The following is an 18,882-nucleotide window of genomic DNA, read 5'->3' as shown; positions in this document are numbered from 1 at the left end:
AAAATTTTTTGTTCTTCTTCCTCTTCATCTTTCACCTTCTTTCTCTCTTTTCTTACGTCGAATTCGAATTTCAGAGATCTGTGCTTCGTCGAGATATGTCTCGCCCCGTTCGCATTTCAAGAGGAGAGAATCGAAATGTTCATGTTCTTTTTTCACTGTCTGTGTCTCACCTCGCTCTTTCACTCTCTCTTTCATTCTTTCTCTCTCTCTCTCTCTCTCTCTCTCTCTCTCTTTCTCCCTATTTCTCGAACGTGAGCCTGATTGCATTCCTCTCGTAAAGACCAACGAGCTTAGCGATCTTGAACTAGAACCGAGTTTTCAGAGAAATATTTTCCTTGGCCGAGGAACTAATTGGGTAAATTAGGAAAAGGTTAATTGTGGAAAACGTTGCGTGACTCGAATGAAAATGATCCGTTGAGATTATGAAGGTATAATTCTGTGATTTGTAATTTGATTATAACAAACATAAAGTTTATTTAAACATTGCCGTTCGAAATGGTTCGTATATGGAACACTTTGAGAGGCTACAAAGATATTAAATATGAGTGTGCAGGTCAAAGTGGAACGTTGCACGATCAAATTATCATATTACAAATTTTATTATTAAGTTTAAGAATTCAACGAATTTTTAACGATGAACCTTCATGGACGTATACTAGTTATATCAGTTAGTACACTAGTATACTAAGTCAATTAGTTATAGTAGTAATACCGGTATACTACTATACTATACTAGTTCGAAGAAGTTAGAAGAGAAACTTCTTTTTTCTTTATACTGTAACGTCGCTTGTAAGTAAAATAATAATAAGCAAATTTATGTCGCGTGATTTATAGATACGTACATACATACATTTTTCTTTATACGTATTTCACAAAAGAAAAAAAAGAAAAAAAATTGCAAACTAATTTGATCATCGTATATATAAGGAATCGTATCGAATCGGATGACTTTTCCTTTTTAGAATGAACTATTTCCCCATTCGGTTAGAACCTTTGATAAACTATCTGTTGAAATAAGTTCGCGGTCGATAAAGCAAAAAACAATTAACTAGTTCGTCCGACTTTCAGATCGTATTGATGAAGGACGACGATGACGACGACGAGGACAAGTTGTGTCGCGAAGTCTGGGTCGTTGCTATCGGGCAACAAAAATGCTATTTTTTTTTCAATTTCCCACGGCCTCTCTCGTCGACTTTCGCAATATTAATGTCCGCTGTTCTCTTCTCGTCACGTCCCAAGAGAAGATCGTCTAGCTAGATCTTCGATCTTCTTCGATCCTCTGGCCCTAGATCGTGCGATAGGCCACGAGTTTTTCCTACCTTTTCTCTTTTCTCTTTTTTTCTCGGTATATAACCAGAGGTCGGTACATAACATTATAGATCGATTAGGATAAGAAATTTTAATTGCATCGAAAGTTAAGGATCGTCCTAAAAAGGCTATTAATATAATGGAATCGTCATGCATTCGATCGATAGTACTATATTTTGAACAATTATATTGATATTTAAAATACGTATAAATTAAAAACGATAATATCATTTGAATTCCTACGTAATTATGTTTTTTCTATATCCTTATAAAATGCATTATAGTTTTAAATAAAAGAAATACTTTTTTTTGATCAATAAACGGATAAAATCTTTCATTCTCTGTAAACATAAATCTTTTATAAAGTCTCGTAACTTGAAAGTAACATACTCATATATTTATATTTTTCAAATCTTATTTCACTTTGTTCAGAGAAAATACAAATTAAAGATAAAAATATAGTACAGTATCCAAAGTATCGTATAAGTTTTAATTCGAGTGTAGTATTGACTAAATTATATTAATCGTGAGTTTCAAATCGTAGAATTTATTTTTGCAATAATGAAAATAAAATCGGTATATAACGGGTTAACGAAATATTTAGAAATAATGCGACAAATAAATAGGGATTCTTTTTTTAACGTGTCACTTTAAAAAAACCTTTCCAAAGAGTGAGCCCTCTTTCGAGATTCCAGAGTAGTTCCACATTGAAAGCACGATGGATGCTCAATTTAAAATGCGTCTCGTGTTAATATCCCGTGAGAGGCATTTTAATCGACCGCCAGCGCTATTTCCAAGTCTCGTTTTACATTTTTATCATCGAATAATACTTCATTGACAAGTTCAACGTCCAAGAATAGAGATTCTTTTCAAATCGCTCAAATATTTAGAACAATTTTAGAAGAAAATTCTCTTACGTATATATAATGATATATTATATATTTCCTTTTTCTTTTATTTTCTTTGTTTTCTTAGCAGATAATCTCTATTAAATTTTTCTCAATTGAGACCATTTTTCGGTATTTTTGAAACTCGTTAAAGTAGATTAACGAGAAAGTAACCAAAGTTCATAGAGCGAATCCGTTTAATTGACCGTCGACTAGACGAATAACATCGAGCGGGATTGACTCATAAAATCGAATTGATTCGACGTGAGTCCCTTTCGTTATGTTATTGATTTAACAAATATCACGATTAAATAAAATTATTTTTGCCTTATGATGAATAAATTATTAATAATCATATATATATATATATATATATATATATATATATATATTCATAAGATGAATCTTACGTCTATTCTTTTTGTATACAATTTTTATTTCACATAGAAAAAACGATTCAAAAGATCTACGAGTAAATATTTTCTTTATGTTTTCGGATATTTATTTTATAAATAATTTTTTACTTTTATTCGTTAATAAAGAGAGAAAACGAAGCACACACACATATATATGTGTATAAAAAAATATTTTAAACGTTTATAATTTATAAATGTTTCAGATATTCATAAATATATAATAAAGTGTATAAGATCGTGTTAAAATTTTAACATTTCAGAGAACAGACAAACGTATTCATTAAAATATCTACTTTATCAGTCGTCTCCTTGTAACAGTGCTCATTAATTTTCTCGTGAAAACATTTATTTCTTCCTCGCGAGACGTCTCGAGCATAGTTACCAACGGATCGTACGTAAAAAGTAATGATTTTTTGGGTGACGTTATTTATAAAAGATGTATTTTTACCGAGTTACCGTCTAGGACATATCATTTTCTAAAAAAAAGTATCTAAAAATGACGATTATTTGGAACAAAAGGAAATGAAATATCCGCTTTCTACAAACGACTAAATAATGTCGTTATAGAGAAAAGTTATGTTGTTTTGAACTCGCTCATTTACAGATATCATTTCGTTCCACACCCAGACATATTAATTGTAAATATAATATATATATATTTTTTCTTATTAATACACTTTCGTTGTATTGAATAAGTAATTTTACCATGAGCTTTACAATAACCATTCCGCACGCATTTTCTATCAAATGTCTATGGTTTCGGAAAAAGAAAAAACTAAAATATTTCTCTGCCGAAAACACACTTGATACGTCAGGACGCATCTGTAAAAATGGAAGTTGTGATTTAAAATTATTTTTGTTATATAAAAAAGAAAAAAAAGAAACAAGGAAAAATCTCGTTTTTTCGGTTCTCCAAACTAAAATAAAATATATACGTGGGTTGACGATCCTTTACAGCTTTTTTTAACGAGATTATTAAAAAATTAACGGTCCATTGTTTGAGTTATCTCAAAAGTTGTAATTACCAGACTAATGATGAAAGACAAATTTTCCAAAATTTCGACAATATTTTTGTCTATCCCATTTTCTATGTAATTTTTTTTACAGGAAGATAGAGAGAGAGAAATGTATATACTATACGAAGCGAAGTTAATTCGCCCGATGAGTAATCAACGTACTGACCTGTTTCAATCAGTTAAGGTTAGTATCGGGTCAAACTCATTCATGACGTTTATGTGAGAAATAATCGATCATGTGTGTATGTGTGTATGTATTATATATATATATATATATATATATATATATATATATATATATATATGAATTACAAGAAAATACATATACAGTATGTCTGATTTAAATAATTTCCCTAATAATTAAAATATAATATTTCGTATAGTTAGTATAATTAGTATTATACTAATTTCCCTAAATATTAAAAATGCAAAAAATATTTTAAACGAATATTGTATGATGCCAAGGGTGCGTGCACTTAGAGATGATTTTTTACGATAACATTGAAAAGTCCTGCTAAGGTCGTATTTAAATTTTTTAATGGAACCTTATAATCTTTATTATATATTCCCGTAGCTGACATCAAACTCTCTTCGAAACATTACCTACACATGCATTTTGCATAAACCCGTCGTTAAGTTATTAAGCTACAAATTTGTCAAAAAATTGTGGAGTAGTTAAAACCGGACTTTGAGTGCTTCTAGATAAAAAATTCGATTGAATTGAGTCACATCGATGCAAAATATAGAGAATAATTTCGAAGTGAGATGGTCTTGAAACGATACGATCTCATATTTTGTAGACGTAGTTCGATTTTCATATATTTCAAGTGTTAGGATTAATAATTATTAACAAAACTCATAAACAATACTCTTTGTATGTTTTCATAATATAATGGTTTCGTAATATAAATTCAATAACCACAAAAATTGTCTACTTGTTCTTTAAATCATAATTTACTAAAAATCAATAAAAAAGTAATGACTTTTTTCTGAATACAATGCATCGGTGTAATATTTAAAAGTTATATTTATAACCGTACGATGAGATATTGTTGTAACGTTATTGAAATAATTGAGTCAAATATAGAAAATTATATATTGTTACGTAAATTTGTTCTTACGTAATTTTTTTTTGCTTACGTCGTTTCAGTTTCAAGAATAATATAAAACAAGCCAGCAAAGAAAAAATAAGAATAGAAGACAGAAGAGGATAGAACAGGATCGGACAAAACAAAAAAGGTTCAGTTTGGCTCGACAGGTTCCGTTGGATTTGAAATGGTTCGGATTTAGGTTTCGTTAGAGATTTTGTCTGAGGTTTTTTCTTGGATTTCGTTTGGAGTTTTATCTAAATCTTTCTCTAAGTCTTTTGCCTAGGATTTTGTATGTGGTCTTGTCCGAAATTTTGTCTGAGGTTTTGTCCGAGGTTTTGTCCAAGATTTTGTCTGGGGTTTTATCTGTAATTTTATCTGATATCCTCATCTATGTTCGAGTATCTTCGACGATCTATCCGAAGCCAGATTCGATTTATATACATTTTCACGCGACTATATTGACAGATGCTAATATTGGAATAGACACCAAATTTGTAACTTAATAATTCAACAATTGTCTGTGAAAAATACATTTGTAAAATGATTTGATGTCAATTAGAAGAATATATAATAGAAAATATTACTTTCTATGTAAATATACAGACGTGACCTTTATGAAATTCTCAAAAGTCATCGTAACGTCGAATTAATTATCACTACGATATATCTTCGTCGACGTAAAGTATTCTTCTAAAATCTTAAACAATTTTTTTTTCGTTTAATATTTAGAAAAATAATGGCGTGCATCTATGTACCAAACATACACTGTGTGTACGTATATACATGCACGTCATTACTTTTCAAACACACACACACATTTATTATTATTTTTTTTTAAACTACCATTCATCGAAATATTTGAATAATTTTGACGAGTCTTTACGTAAATTTAATTCTCTTCTTTGATATTTACTAAAGTTCGTATTATTGTTTTTGATATAAAATGCTCTCTGGATCTTTTCGTGTGCACGTAGGATGTATGTTCAATGGTTCGAGTTTTTGTTTCAAAGTTTTTTAAAGTTGTGAGGAGTGATCCTTGTTACGGATATTACTAGTGGTACTACATATACCCCATGTTGTTTCAACATCCTTTGCACATCCTGTGCCACTGGCGTATATTTCTCTATTTTTTCTCTGTATTTCTGTTGTACGTTGTTGTAGTTTGATATTGAGATGTCAAGGAGGTATGTTATTTTATTTCTTTCGTGCGTAAATGTGAGATCCGGTCAATTCTATTTCACTGTTTTTTCTACGTGTATCGTTATGTCCCAATATATTATATTTTGTAGTCTTCTGTTTTTATAATGGTTGTTGATGTGTATTTTTAATACGGTCCATTGTTTTTCTACAGGTTGTACATGTCGACTATTGCTTTGTGTATCATTTTGATTGCAACGTTGTATCTGTGTGAATAATCCGTCCCTCCTAATAATTTACATCATTCAATTATGCGATCTATTGTTTTCGGCTGGCGTTTGCATTTTTTTCACGTATCCGTTTGCATGTTTACTTCTGTCTGGTTTTTTATTGTGAATTTTTCTATTTCCGAGAATAATTTCTCCATATGTAACCACACGTACACATTTTATTATTATTATTATTATTATTATTATCATTATTATATTAAGTATATTATATATATTATATATAGTATATTTATACGATATTATATTATATATAACATATATATTATTATTATTATATATTATATTTTATATATATGCACACACACACACATATATAAATGTATATACATTTATATATATACATATATAAAATTGTATAATTTATAGAATAATTCACATAAGATATTTACTTCTCTTTTTATTTATCATTCTCGTATGACAGGATGAAGTTTTTTTCATAGTGTAAAATTTATATACGAGATTATGGAAGATGGCAGAAGTCACGCAATAACGATTAGAACGAATTACGTTGTACTAAAGGATCGTAGGAGACCGCCACGATAGGAGTAACAAATCGAAATCTTGATAGTCAACCGTGTCGCCTACACGAACTGAGTTCGTCTTATACCGAATAAGGTATAAAATGTAACGTTATACTTAAGTTATATCATCCGAGAAAATCGCATCACGAGAGAGAGAGAGAGAGAGAGAGAGAAAAAGAGAGAGTGGATTTATTTACGACAAAGATAGGACAACTGGATAGAAAACATAGAGATACTATTCCTATGGGTTTAATTTAAAGAAGTAAAATTGGAAGACGAGAATGCATTTTTTTCTTATCTCAATTTTGTCTTCTTATATATTACATTGTATATGTTATAGAATAATTTATAAGTTAGATAATTATATTATAATTATAATATTATAAATTATAGTATAATTATGTGACTTATAACGTGTTATAAGCTATTATGTTGCTATACTTGAGGATTAATCACTCTTATAAATTATACGTTTACATATACAATACGCACATACACATATATGTCCGAGCAAAAACTTCAACCGCAACTGGTTGAAGTTACAAGAAAGTGTAATAAGAGAAATTTATATGACTCTGACAATGAATCAGCTACAGAGTGCACGTAAATAAATTTCTTTCTTTATTCGTGATCCTAAGTTGTGACGGTTAATATAAATTTTTTAAAGCGAAACTTATGATTTTTTGACAATATTTATATAGTAACAACCATTTGCAATTGAAACCATATTTAATAAAAAATTAGTACGATGAATCGTTTACGAAATAATCGATGTTTTAGATATTAAAGTAGTTAGTCTTTCATACTACAATTTAAAAAATAATCAACATGATATTTTTAACACAATAATTTACCTTCAACTCGTCGAAATATACAACAGCTTGATTTATAAATAATATATTCTTATGATATGCAGTATGAATTACAATACAATACGAATCAATCGTCAAGGTGCTGAAAATAATTCTAATATAGGAATGATGACCTATATTTATTTTCAAATTTCGTTACATTATTAATTTAATCGATATCCAATGAAAAAATATATATTTTTAATTATATTTTAATATTAATATATATATATTAATTATATTTAATATAAATATTTTATATTAAAAATTATATTTTTAAAAATAGAAAAATTATTTCTTCTATTATATAGTTTCTCCCATAAAACTTCTCTACGGAGATCATATAAATTCAAAAATGTTAAACACCCTTCGTAAAACTACTTATCATATCTCACAAATTAAATCCAGTCGCTCTTTTTCCATGTAGAGCTGTACTAATCCCTACACTCGACGCAATTAGCATTATATTTTTGCTAACGAAACTTTTTTTAGACTTTTGGATTACAAAATCTGAACAATTTTCATCCGAAAATGAGTCTTCCATAAGGTAGACATTTACGTTCGAATTTCGAGGAGGTTTTGTTACTTCTGAAACATCTCCTACATTTTTCTAATTAGTCGAACTACACTCGATGGCGTACTGGGGATTGGATTAATTTTTTTTAGCATTTTCTCTGACGTGTCTGTCACAAGAGACTTTTTATTAATTACTTGTGAACAACCAAGTGAGAAAAACTGTTTATATCTTTTTCTTCTTCCCTTTGCATTTGTATTTTCCTTTGTATCTTCTTCAATTACAAGAGACACACGTTGATCTGGTTGTAATTTTTCATTTAAAAACGCACGTAATAGACCTTCGTCATTATAAATAATTAACGCAAAGAATAAAAATCCATATGATTTAAAGAAGAAACAGAAAATTTTTGAAATTATTGAATTTCTATATTACAAATAACATCTAACTTTTTCATTGAATATAAACAAAGATTATTGTTTATTTTGTTAATAATTATCAATATTACTGCTTAAAACGTCTGAAAATCGGACTATATCTACAAAATGTGAGTCGTCTTATTTCCAAGGCTACCTTATCACAAAATCATTCTATATAATATATATATACATTTATATATAAAATTCATGTATTACAATTCGATCTGAGCATACAAACATGACTAAAATCTACTATGAATAAAATGTTATTTTACATTTTTAATTAAAAATTTTTCCAGACCAATTATGACACGATTTCCAGAATACTTTGTTAATACCTTCTCTTTCGTATGGACTTTATTATATTTTAATACGTATTTTTCATTATTTCCATTCGTACAGTTGGGTGGATGAAATATACGAGAGCCAACATTTCAGATTAGCACGCGTTAAACTTATAATCCAATCTGTTTAATGCAGTCGGTCCTACTAGAAGGGTGAGAGAAAGGCTTTCGTCGTTAGCATACATACATGCATACGTCTTCCCAGTGATGTATTAAAAGTACGTATTAAAAATGCAACGAAGAGGGTGAAAATGTAGAATAAGAGAGAGAGATATACAATGTTTGCATTTGTTTGCAATTCAAATAATTACGCTGATTTACACGATAACAAAGGAGGACTTACCGATCTGATGAAAATTAATCTCTTTGCTTTCGCCCAGATGGAGATGCAGCTTGTTTATCCGAGTGTATTGTCGAAAATTTAAAAAAATATTTCACATTTAAACGTACGATTCCTTCTTCTTCTTTATCTTTTTCTATCTTTTTTTTTCTTTTTTGCTTTGATACGAATGTTATAACATTATAAAAAAACGAACAAGATAATAATAGAAGTTTATATGTTTAAAACGAAATTAACGTACAACAAGTCCGATCGTTTTATCGATTGTCATGTCAATTTTATTATCGATTTTTGTATTTTAAAAATCGGCTCGATGATTCAAAATTTACTTTCGAAAGATTTTGTTGCCTAGTAAGTACATTTTCGAATGATTCGTAGTACATGATGAGCGAGAAAAATGGATATTGAGAAGGATAAAGTATAAAGAATAAACCTCATAGAGGTTCGCAACACTCTCTTAAAAATTATAAATGGTCTATGGTTAAAATATCGTAGAGAAGATAGAGAGTAAAAGTTTAAGTGTCCGATATATCGCTTCCTCAAGTGTCGATAACGTAAAGAAAAAGAAAAGAAGAAAAAAGGTAAAATGTAGGTGCGGAAGGATCGCACGACTTGTGTAAACCTCGATATCCTGCAACAGAGGATTGACCGATCCTACGACAATAAGATGAATCACAGTGTAAATCACCCTTTGTTAGCTAGGATGTTTGTGTTTACAAACTCGTTTTACGGTTCTAAGCCTCACGTTTATTTTTAACGGATACTCAATGAAAATGTTTATATACTTATCACTGTAACGATAGATTATATTTTTAGTATAAAAATAATCCTAAGAAATAATATTATAATAATAACATAGAAATAAAGAGAGAGAGAGAGGAATATGTTATAATCGTTTTTCATTCCTTGTATAAACAATTGTTCGAAATATTGTTTTCAATACAAAAAAACATTACCATTTTGATTGTAATGTCATTAAGAAACATTTATTATTTCTTCAAAAAAACTTACATCTACGCACACGAAAATAAAATGTTGGACAAAGTATAAAAAAAGAAAAAAGAACAGAAAAAGAAAAATCATTTTAAATTATCGTCTAGATTGCTAACCACATACGTATACTTACATATCTATGTTTGTACGTATACGTTGACGCACGATAGAAATATAAAGAAACTAATAATTAATATATAATTATACGAATAAGCTAATGTAAAAATAAATGTATAGTATATGTAATCATATAAATATATAGACGTACATAGCAGTCAAAACTATTTGATATTTAAAAAAAGGAAAACATATTTCTACTATGTAATATCCAATATACCTGATATACTCTTTCGATTACATAAAATAAATGCAGAATATCTTATAATCATTTTTCGATCAATTTAGTTAATAAGTTATTAAAATATACGTCTACAAAATTATATATTTTAATTTTCCATAGAAAGTTATTAAAAGAAAATAGAAAAAAAAAAGAAAGAAAAAAAGATAGATAGAGCATGAAAATAGTCGGGCAGATCGGCTTAATAACTTCGTAATTTCACACGAATTGATAACGAAGTTGGTTTATCATCATAACACAATCTCATATCTTTCAAAAGACCTCTAAACTTCGAATTTGCTTTAAATTTCCGTGATGATTACGACGATTACTTAATTACCGAACTGTTCAAAAGTACAATGAAACTTGAGAGTTAACATTAAATGATGAAATAATCGATTAGAACTTATAAACGTTACTTAAACTATGAATGATTATTTCTAAAGCGATCTAACGAGATCGAAATTGTTTATAATTCTTATTAGAAATTAACATTATTTATATTACGTTCGAAATGAACGTTAAAATATTCTAAAGATATTTCAATATACTTCGATCGACATTATCCTTTAAAAAACTATTGCGAGAAATATCGAACAAATTCAAAATAATATTCTATTGGATAAATCATTTTTCTTAAAATATTTGTGGGACGATAATTGTCCGCTTTACTAGCATTCGAAATCATTTAATAATAATAATAATAATAATAATAATAATAATAATAATAATCGATTGATTGATTGAATTAGTTAATGTGTTTTTAATACGATTATCTTAACAGACGAAATATAATTTTGATGAATAAATCTGATTATTTGATATCTCTCGTTCGATCTTCTCCTTTATCCGTATGATTTTAAAATTATTATTCCTTATAGAGATAGCAACGTTGTAATATATTTATAATATTAATATATATATACGTTAGTACGAAATTGGTATTTTGATCTATTTCTTTTCTATTAGATATTATATACTAATTATATGATAAATAGTGTAAGTACGTACGTACATATATATATATATATATATATATATATATATATATATATATACACACACATACATACATACATACATACACTTTGAGAAACAATCTCGAAATAAAAAAATGTATAATTAATTAACGATTAAGTTAAAAAATAATGGCTTATAAACAACAAGTAGGTAACGGGCGCGATTTGATCGATGTCAGTCATATGTATATATATACATACATACATATATATATATATGTGTGTGTGTATATATATATTCTACGACTATTTTCGATAAGATATACTAAGACTTAATAGTTAAATTTTAAACTTAAAATTGATACGTCTATTTTAATATTCAAAAAGAAAAAATAATACATTTAGATATCAAATTCTTTACCGTCTGTACAATGATAAGCATTCGCTTCACATTTTTCCCTGAATATACGATCTCTCCTCACTTTTTCAATTTTTCATTGTTCACATTCCTCTTCAAAATGAGACGTACTGGAAAAAAATTTGAAACTCGGTTTTATATAGTATCAATGTAATGCTGAAAATTCGAATCCTCTCGTTACAAGCTATCGAAATAAAAAGTAATAGAAAAATCGATATGAAAGAGGAATAGTAATAATAGTAACCATACGTCGAGTGGAACGATCCTTAAAAAAAATTGTCAAGTGAGGTGCTTTTCACAAATTTTTTTTTTCAATAAAAGAACAAAAATCCACAGTTTACTAAAAGTGTAAAGACATTAGATCGGAGAGAACGATAGGGAAAAATGTAACTGAGCGTTTTGAAATTAAAAGAAAAAAAAAAAAGAAGAAAAGAGAAGAATGAAAAGATTAAAAAAAAAAAAAAAGCAAAAGAAAAAGTGAACTTATCGAACGATTGGACTCAAAACGAATGTACCATCGAGACGTAGATGGTCTGCTGGTCCATGGATATCCAAAAAATATTACGAATCCTCTTGATTATTGTTTTTACTCGGTAGCCTTGTAGCAAGCTCGTATTGAAGACTCCTCGGAATGTCGAGTTTGTAAACTTGCTCCTTATATTTAAGAGAATTTTGAATCGCTCTTAATGACAATTCAAGAAGCGTGTACATCGGTATCATAATTTTGGCGTTCGTTCTGTCGATCCTATGGGGAAGATACTGCCTCCTTGCGTTCAAATATTTTTCCAACCATGGCTCGGGAAAAAATACGTCTCTCTGGTTCACCAAAAACCTGCAAAATGTTTGCTCTTTCCAAAATAATCCTAAAGAGATAACAGTAGATAAACACTGCTTCCTTTTTTGTTGGCTTTTTCCTTTTTTTTTTATTCTATTTCTAAGAAATTATTATTATTATTATTATTATCTAACAAAATTCACGAAAATAATATAACGTCGTTGTTTCATCATCGCGACTGTTCAACTCGTGATACCCTTTAAAATCCTCATAACATTTTACAAATCAAATTTTACGTTCGCGTGCGAAGACTTTTGCAAGAACCATGATATTCTCTATGGTGAAGAATTTTCATCTCATTCTCATTCCATAAGAGATGTGTTATCCGTTCATGATTATTCTAGAGAGACGTGTCATCCGTGTGATAACGATGTTTGCGTTTAGCGAAGATGAAAAACAACGAAACAGTGAAAAATTCGATTTATTAATTTTCCATCTCTTTAACACGATTTAACTTTCACGCGAATAAATTTAACAAACGAATTTAACGATTAATTCATAAAATTATCTGACAATTGAAATAAAAAGAGAAGGATGGTTCTCGCTTTAAATGTTAAATATTGTTAATATCGTTATGACGTAATTATTATAAAATAATAAATAAATCATCGAAAACTATTATCTACTTTAAACGATCAAAGTATCATATTTATTCAAAATATTATATCTATTATTTCTTTCTCTTGATATTATTAAATGTAGTTCGATTTTCTTTACATACAAATATCATTATCACACAAAACGACGATTCGTCTTAACATAATCACGAATAAATAATATAAATAAAGCGCAACGAAAAAGAAGAAACTCGACCGCATGAAAAGAAAATTCTCACCATAAAGAATTTATTACTTGGTTAATGTACAATTATTTTGTAATAAAGTAACACGAATTTGATATATCCCGCATCAATCAAATTATAATTAACTTTTACGAATATCTGTTCGTAATAATATCGATTCGATTATCGAAAACTCCATATACCAATTAACATGAATATTCTTTCATCTACCAATTCATTATTGATAATCGTCGATCATTTTTGAAATTGAATACGTTCGAAGAAAAAAAAGAAAGAAAATCAATCGCAAAACGTAAGCGAATTGCAATGTAAATTAAACGAATCTGAAAATGGTATTGAACGAACTTCCTCCGATCTAAATTTAAATGCACAACGTTTCAAACGAATTAAAGCAAATATAAATCATTCTTGATTATCGCGTGCCAATTATTTTCGTATCGCTTTAATCGAAATGCACGAATGAAAATCGGATAGGAAAATCGAACGTACAATTTTAATCATGTTTACAGAAGAGAAAGAACATGGCGATTCGTGAAAATATTCTCACCTTTCTTTCGTTTCATCATCCACGAAGATCCAAGGATGTGTTACAAAAGTATCGATGTCTACATAACTACCTGGATATAAAGTGCCATAACTGATGGCCTGACCTTGATAATCGATCCAATAAAGAGCAACGGTGCGTGTTGTACAGTTCGTAAATCTAACGAATGATATTTGGCTGTTGTCGAGTGAACGTAAAAAAGGTACTTCGTTTTCAGCCATTTTTTTTTTACAAACTTCTTTTTCTTCTCTTTTACTTCTCTTTCCTCTCTTTCTCTTTCTTTCTGTCTGTCTCTCCCTCTCTCTCTTTCTCTCTTTATCTTTCTCTTTCTCTCTTTCTCTTTCACGTCCTTTCTTGGTACGATTTTCGATGACTGAAAATGAAATCGAAGAAGCCTTACGTTAATTACAAACAATATGTAACTTAAGTTTTCCATTCTCACGTTTACTTGTTGCATTAAGAAGGTTTATTTGTCTTAAGTTAGTATCGCAGTAAAACGAAAATTTGGATATTATATACTCCATTATTATCGAACAATGCGTGCGAGAATGGATGATTGAAGGATGAATAAAATATTCGTAAGTTGGAGCACGATGCATAGAATAATACGGTTTACATAGCGTGTCTCGTGTTACAAGAGAGTTTATTGTTAATCGTGGCAAACGAAATTAACTTGGTAATTAAATCCAGTTTACTCGATATGATTAACGAATGGTCGTTTCTATTATCTCACGATGGTTTGATACGTGCGACACAATTATGAATGTAAGTACATACTGTATTTCGTTTATTATAATATAATAATTGCATATGCAACGATCTCATAACGATAGACCATTCGTGTACTAAATCGTTTCTTTAACGATCTAACAAAGTTTTACGCGTTATCCGGTGGATGTAAATTTGAAATTTTCGAGTTTATTCGAAATGCATTATTTGTATTAGCAAAACCAATCCGATTTACATAGTACACGGAGATAGAAGGAAAACGAAGAGAAACTTGTGATCTTTATAAACAATTCACTTGATCAAATTGCCAAACCAACAGGAATTAATGATCGACCATCTATCGACGCGTGACCACAATGAGCATCGAATTATGCTGTAAACGCTATTTACATTATAACCACGATTATCTTTCACGTTCACGCAAACATCGAAATTTTTGATCTCTCTTGTAATACCATCGTTCAACATCGATATCGTTTATTTTCAACAGCGATCTTGATCACTGATGCATCGTGAAAGAAATATAATATGGAGTTATTTTAATAATTGCTACCGAACTATTTCCAACTATGATATTTTATTTAATCTGTCTGTGATATAAGTTTTATCGCGTATAGAAAAGAAATTATATATACATGGGATACAGAAACGTTCGAGCAAAAACAGGTATCTCGCGATTGGTTGAACTAACATGAAAATTTAATGAGAGAAGTTCGGACGACTTCGAGTTAAATACAAAGTACATGTAAATAGATCTTTTTTTTTTTTATTCGTATAATTCCTTTTAGAGTTACGAAGGTCAACCTAGTTTCTTTTTTTTTTCTTTTTTCTTTTTAATGGATACTTATAACTTTTTTGGCATATTTACACAGTAGCAATCATTTGAAATCAAAATTGTATTCGGTAAAAAATTGTTACAATGCATCGTTTATTAGATAATCGGTATCTTAACAACTGACTAATAGATTCATACTGTACCGCAAATAATACTCCATGCTGTACGAATACATTATATAATATATAAATTCAATATATAAATATGCTAAAAGAGTTATATTTAGATATGGACTTAAGGAAAAAAAAAGAAGAAAAAAAATTACATCGACCTTCGTAACTCGAAAAGTTCACGACTGAAAGAAGATAAACTTCGACCAGTTGCAGTACACTACAAATATATGATATAAAGTTTAAAGTTTAACATATTAGAATAATGATATTATTGGTATATATTATTATATCAATTGTGATAATCTTCGTATATAACGTATATAAATTAACAATTAAACACTTCTAACATTCTTATGGGAAAATGTATTCCTAGAAAATTTGATTAATTTTGAGATACATAGTTCTCGTCATTCGTAACAAATGTTTCAATTGGTACAATTTGATCCAACGAGCCGTTTCCGCACAACAAACTCTAGAAAATGCAGATTTAACATTTTTCGACTCGATCGAATGTGCGCGCGTGCGCGCGTGCGTGCGTTTAACCTTTTCTCTTTTATAAGAAGAAAATGGAATAAGATTTGAATAATATAAATATATATATGCGTGTATATATATATATATATATATATATATATATATATATATATATGATGAGATATGACTTTTAAAGTTATAGATGGTCAAATGCACGAACGTAACCACGATCGTAATTTTAATATAATAAAAAGTAATATAGAAATAATTTAAAATATTAATATAAATAAGTAATAAAATAAAAATAAGAATAATTTAGAAATGATATGAAAATAATATAAAACGTCAAATTAAATTCAAGAAGAATCGTTAATATTATATATTCCTTATTTTAAATAACTTTTATGATTAACGTAAAAATGGCATATAAAATACGTCAGAAATAATATAGAATGATCGTGATAACTGAGAAGAGACCTGAAGAGTCATGATTATCTTCGTAATATATAGCTATAATCTTCGAATTCAGACAAGGATAAAAGTTCCAACCTTCGCGGAAAGTTCGCAGCCACCGCGAGAAAGAGTGGCCGCGATAAATCTCCAAAGATATACGGAATAACTTCTTATTGCCCCTCCTCGAGAAACATAAATCTTGCTTTTCCTGTCATCGCTAATTCCGACTCTGACGCACGATGACCCCAACTCTGCATTCGATCCTCAAGGGAATAACGTCCGCAATTCTCGTTTTCGTTACTTCGAAACGAAAGTAACGATCGACGAGTTGATCTTAAAATAAATCGTTAACCCTCGAGAACTTGATGTGACTTTGAAATAACGCATCGATATATTTGTATTTTGCAAATTTTATTTCATTTTTCTTCTTTTCACTACATTTTTTTCTTTTTCACCTCCAACCGACGCAACTTATCTGATCTATCGTTTCCTCACGATCGAAGAGTTTGCTTATTGCAATTTGCAATTGCCTATTTTTTAATATCGCGATCTTATTAAATTTGTTGTTGTTAAGTAATAGATTTGTTTCTTATTTTGTCATGGTTTCAATAATCAAAATCAACGAAATCTATACAATAACTATAAAGTTTTGCGAGAATTATTTGTTTTTGTCCCGTTTATCGATTTTATACTTATTTATAGATAATACAGTTTTTTAATTTCCATGCTAGATGGTACTATAACGATAAAATATCGAGTATTATTGTTAATGTTTATATGCGTCTATGTATGCGTCGTAGGCCTAGTAGCGATTAACGACAAATTTGAAAATAAAAAAATATAATTATTAATGAAATATACTGATTATTATGGAAAAATTTTTCTACTCCTGACCTCGAAACTTACATCTACTTTAGAAAATCACTTAATAGAAAATGTCCATCTTTATTTCCATTTTATTTGATTCCAAATGAAAATTGTTTTACGAAGTAAAGCTTGCTCGTTCAACGTTATATAAATTTTACTCTATAGGAAGAAAAGAAAGCAGTAAAGCTACGAGAGGATTAACGACTTCCATTCGGGCATCTAATTTTTTATTAAACTTAACTTGACTTCATTTGATTAAAAATTTTGCCATCATGCCAGTATCAGTAGCGATAATAATTATTGGAAATTTCCGATTTAGTAACTGTCGAATAAAAAGTAAGAAAAATAAATAATTGGACAAAATGGAGAAATGCACGAAGTCTTCTTCAAAGTTCAAACGAATTACATTTAACAAGAAACTTCGCGTGCATGGAAACTTCCTCCTTCTCTTTTCGACCTCTGTGAAGTTTCTCGTAAAAAACAAACGTGAGATTAGAACTTCCTCGTTCGTTCTTCTCATTGTGACATCCTTCGTAAAAATCAAACGTGACCGACTCCAGACACGCACGGAAATCGGGAGGTTTATCGATTCGTTCCTATTATTAACTTATTTTGCATGCAAAGGCGTAGTATCGATAAGTATCTCTTTAGAATATCAAATAAACCAAAAACGAAGAAAAAATAAAGAAAAGAAAAAAATTAAAGGAGAGAGAGAGAGTAACCAATAATTAAACAAATTTCATCGACATCGATGCATGACTTTTTATAATACGATGCACCAGAAAAAAAGAAAAAGAAATAATAAATGTAAAAAAATAGAATCATCGATCGTATTACTTTTCCAATCAATTTAAACGAACGTCTAATCAATCTTTATCGTTACTTAGAAAGAAAGGTTAATCTCGCCCGCACGTTCTAATCCAAACTAAAATCAAAGTCTAAGTAATCAAGAAAATCAAAGAGTATTTCTACGCCATTGAAGGAGGTTAGTCGCAAGCGGGCGACGAAGGCGCATCATCGTTCATCATCCACTTTTTGTTGGCTCACCGAGCGATCCTAGGATGGATTAGAGGCACTTAGAAAGCCGATAGCGATGGAATCGAGAAGCGATTTCGACTCTCGTGCCATCTAAATTGCCCCTTACTGTGCCGTCTGTCGCTTTATAGTATCGACGGTCACCTGTAATTTGCCTTCGCGAGTTCTCTTGGGAAAAGGCCATAGAAAAGGATGAAAAGAGAGAGAGAGAGAGAGAGAGAGAGAGAGAGAGAGAGAGAGAGAGAGAGAGAAACGTTCTCTCTACAAATAAAGTTCTTATTCATTCGATCGATTCGTATCGCCAAGCGAAATTCACGTTTATTTGTTGGAATAGAAGATATTCAACCTTTCCTA

General features: G+C 29.4%; 2 protein-coding genes across 2 annotated transcripts in view; both read right to left on the bottom strand.

Annotated features, from left to right (window-relative positions):
• Positions 1-18,882, bottom strand: part of LOC127061369 (prolyl 4-hydroxylase subunit alpha-2) — a 286,159-nt gene that overhangs the window by 201,250 nt on the left and 66,027 nt on the right. The window lies entirely within an intron of this gene.
• On the bottom strand, positions 10,017-14,393 carry LOC127061478 (von Hippel-Lindau disease tumor suppressor). The gene is made up of 2 exons (XM_050988394.1): positions 14,026-14,393; positions 10,017-12,673 (listed from the first exon to the last, which is right to left on the bottom strand). The coding sequence occupies exons 1-2, from the start codon at positions 14,241-14,243 to the stop codon at positions 12,403-12,405; spliced, it is 489 nt and encodes a 162-aa protein (XP_050844351.1). The 5' UTR covers positions 14,244-14,393; the 3' UTR covers positions 10,017-12,402.

This window comes from Vespula vulgaris, chromosome 1, assembly GCF_905475345.1.
Source record: "Vespula vulgaris chromosome 1, iyVesVulg1.1, whole genome shotgun sequence".
Taxonomy (NCBI): domain Eukaryota; kingdom Metazoa; phylum Arthropoda; class Insecta; order Hymenoptera; family Vespidae; genus Vespula; species Vespula vulgaris.
The sequence above is the reverse complement of the archived record's forward strand: the minus strand, read 5'-3'. Positions and strand labels throughout refer to the sequence as shown.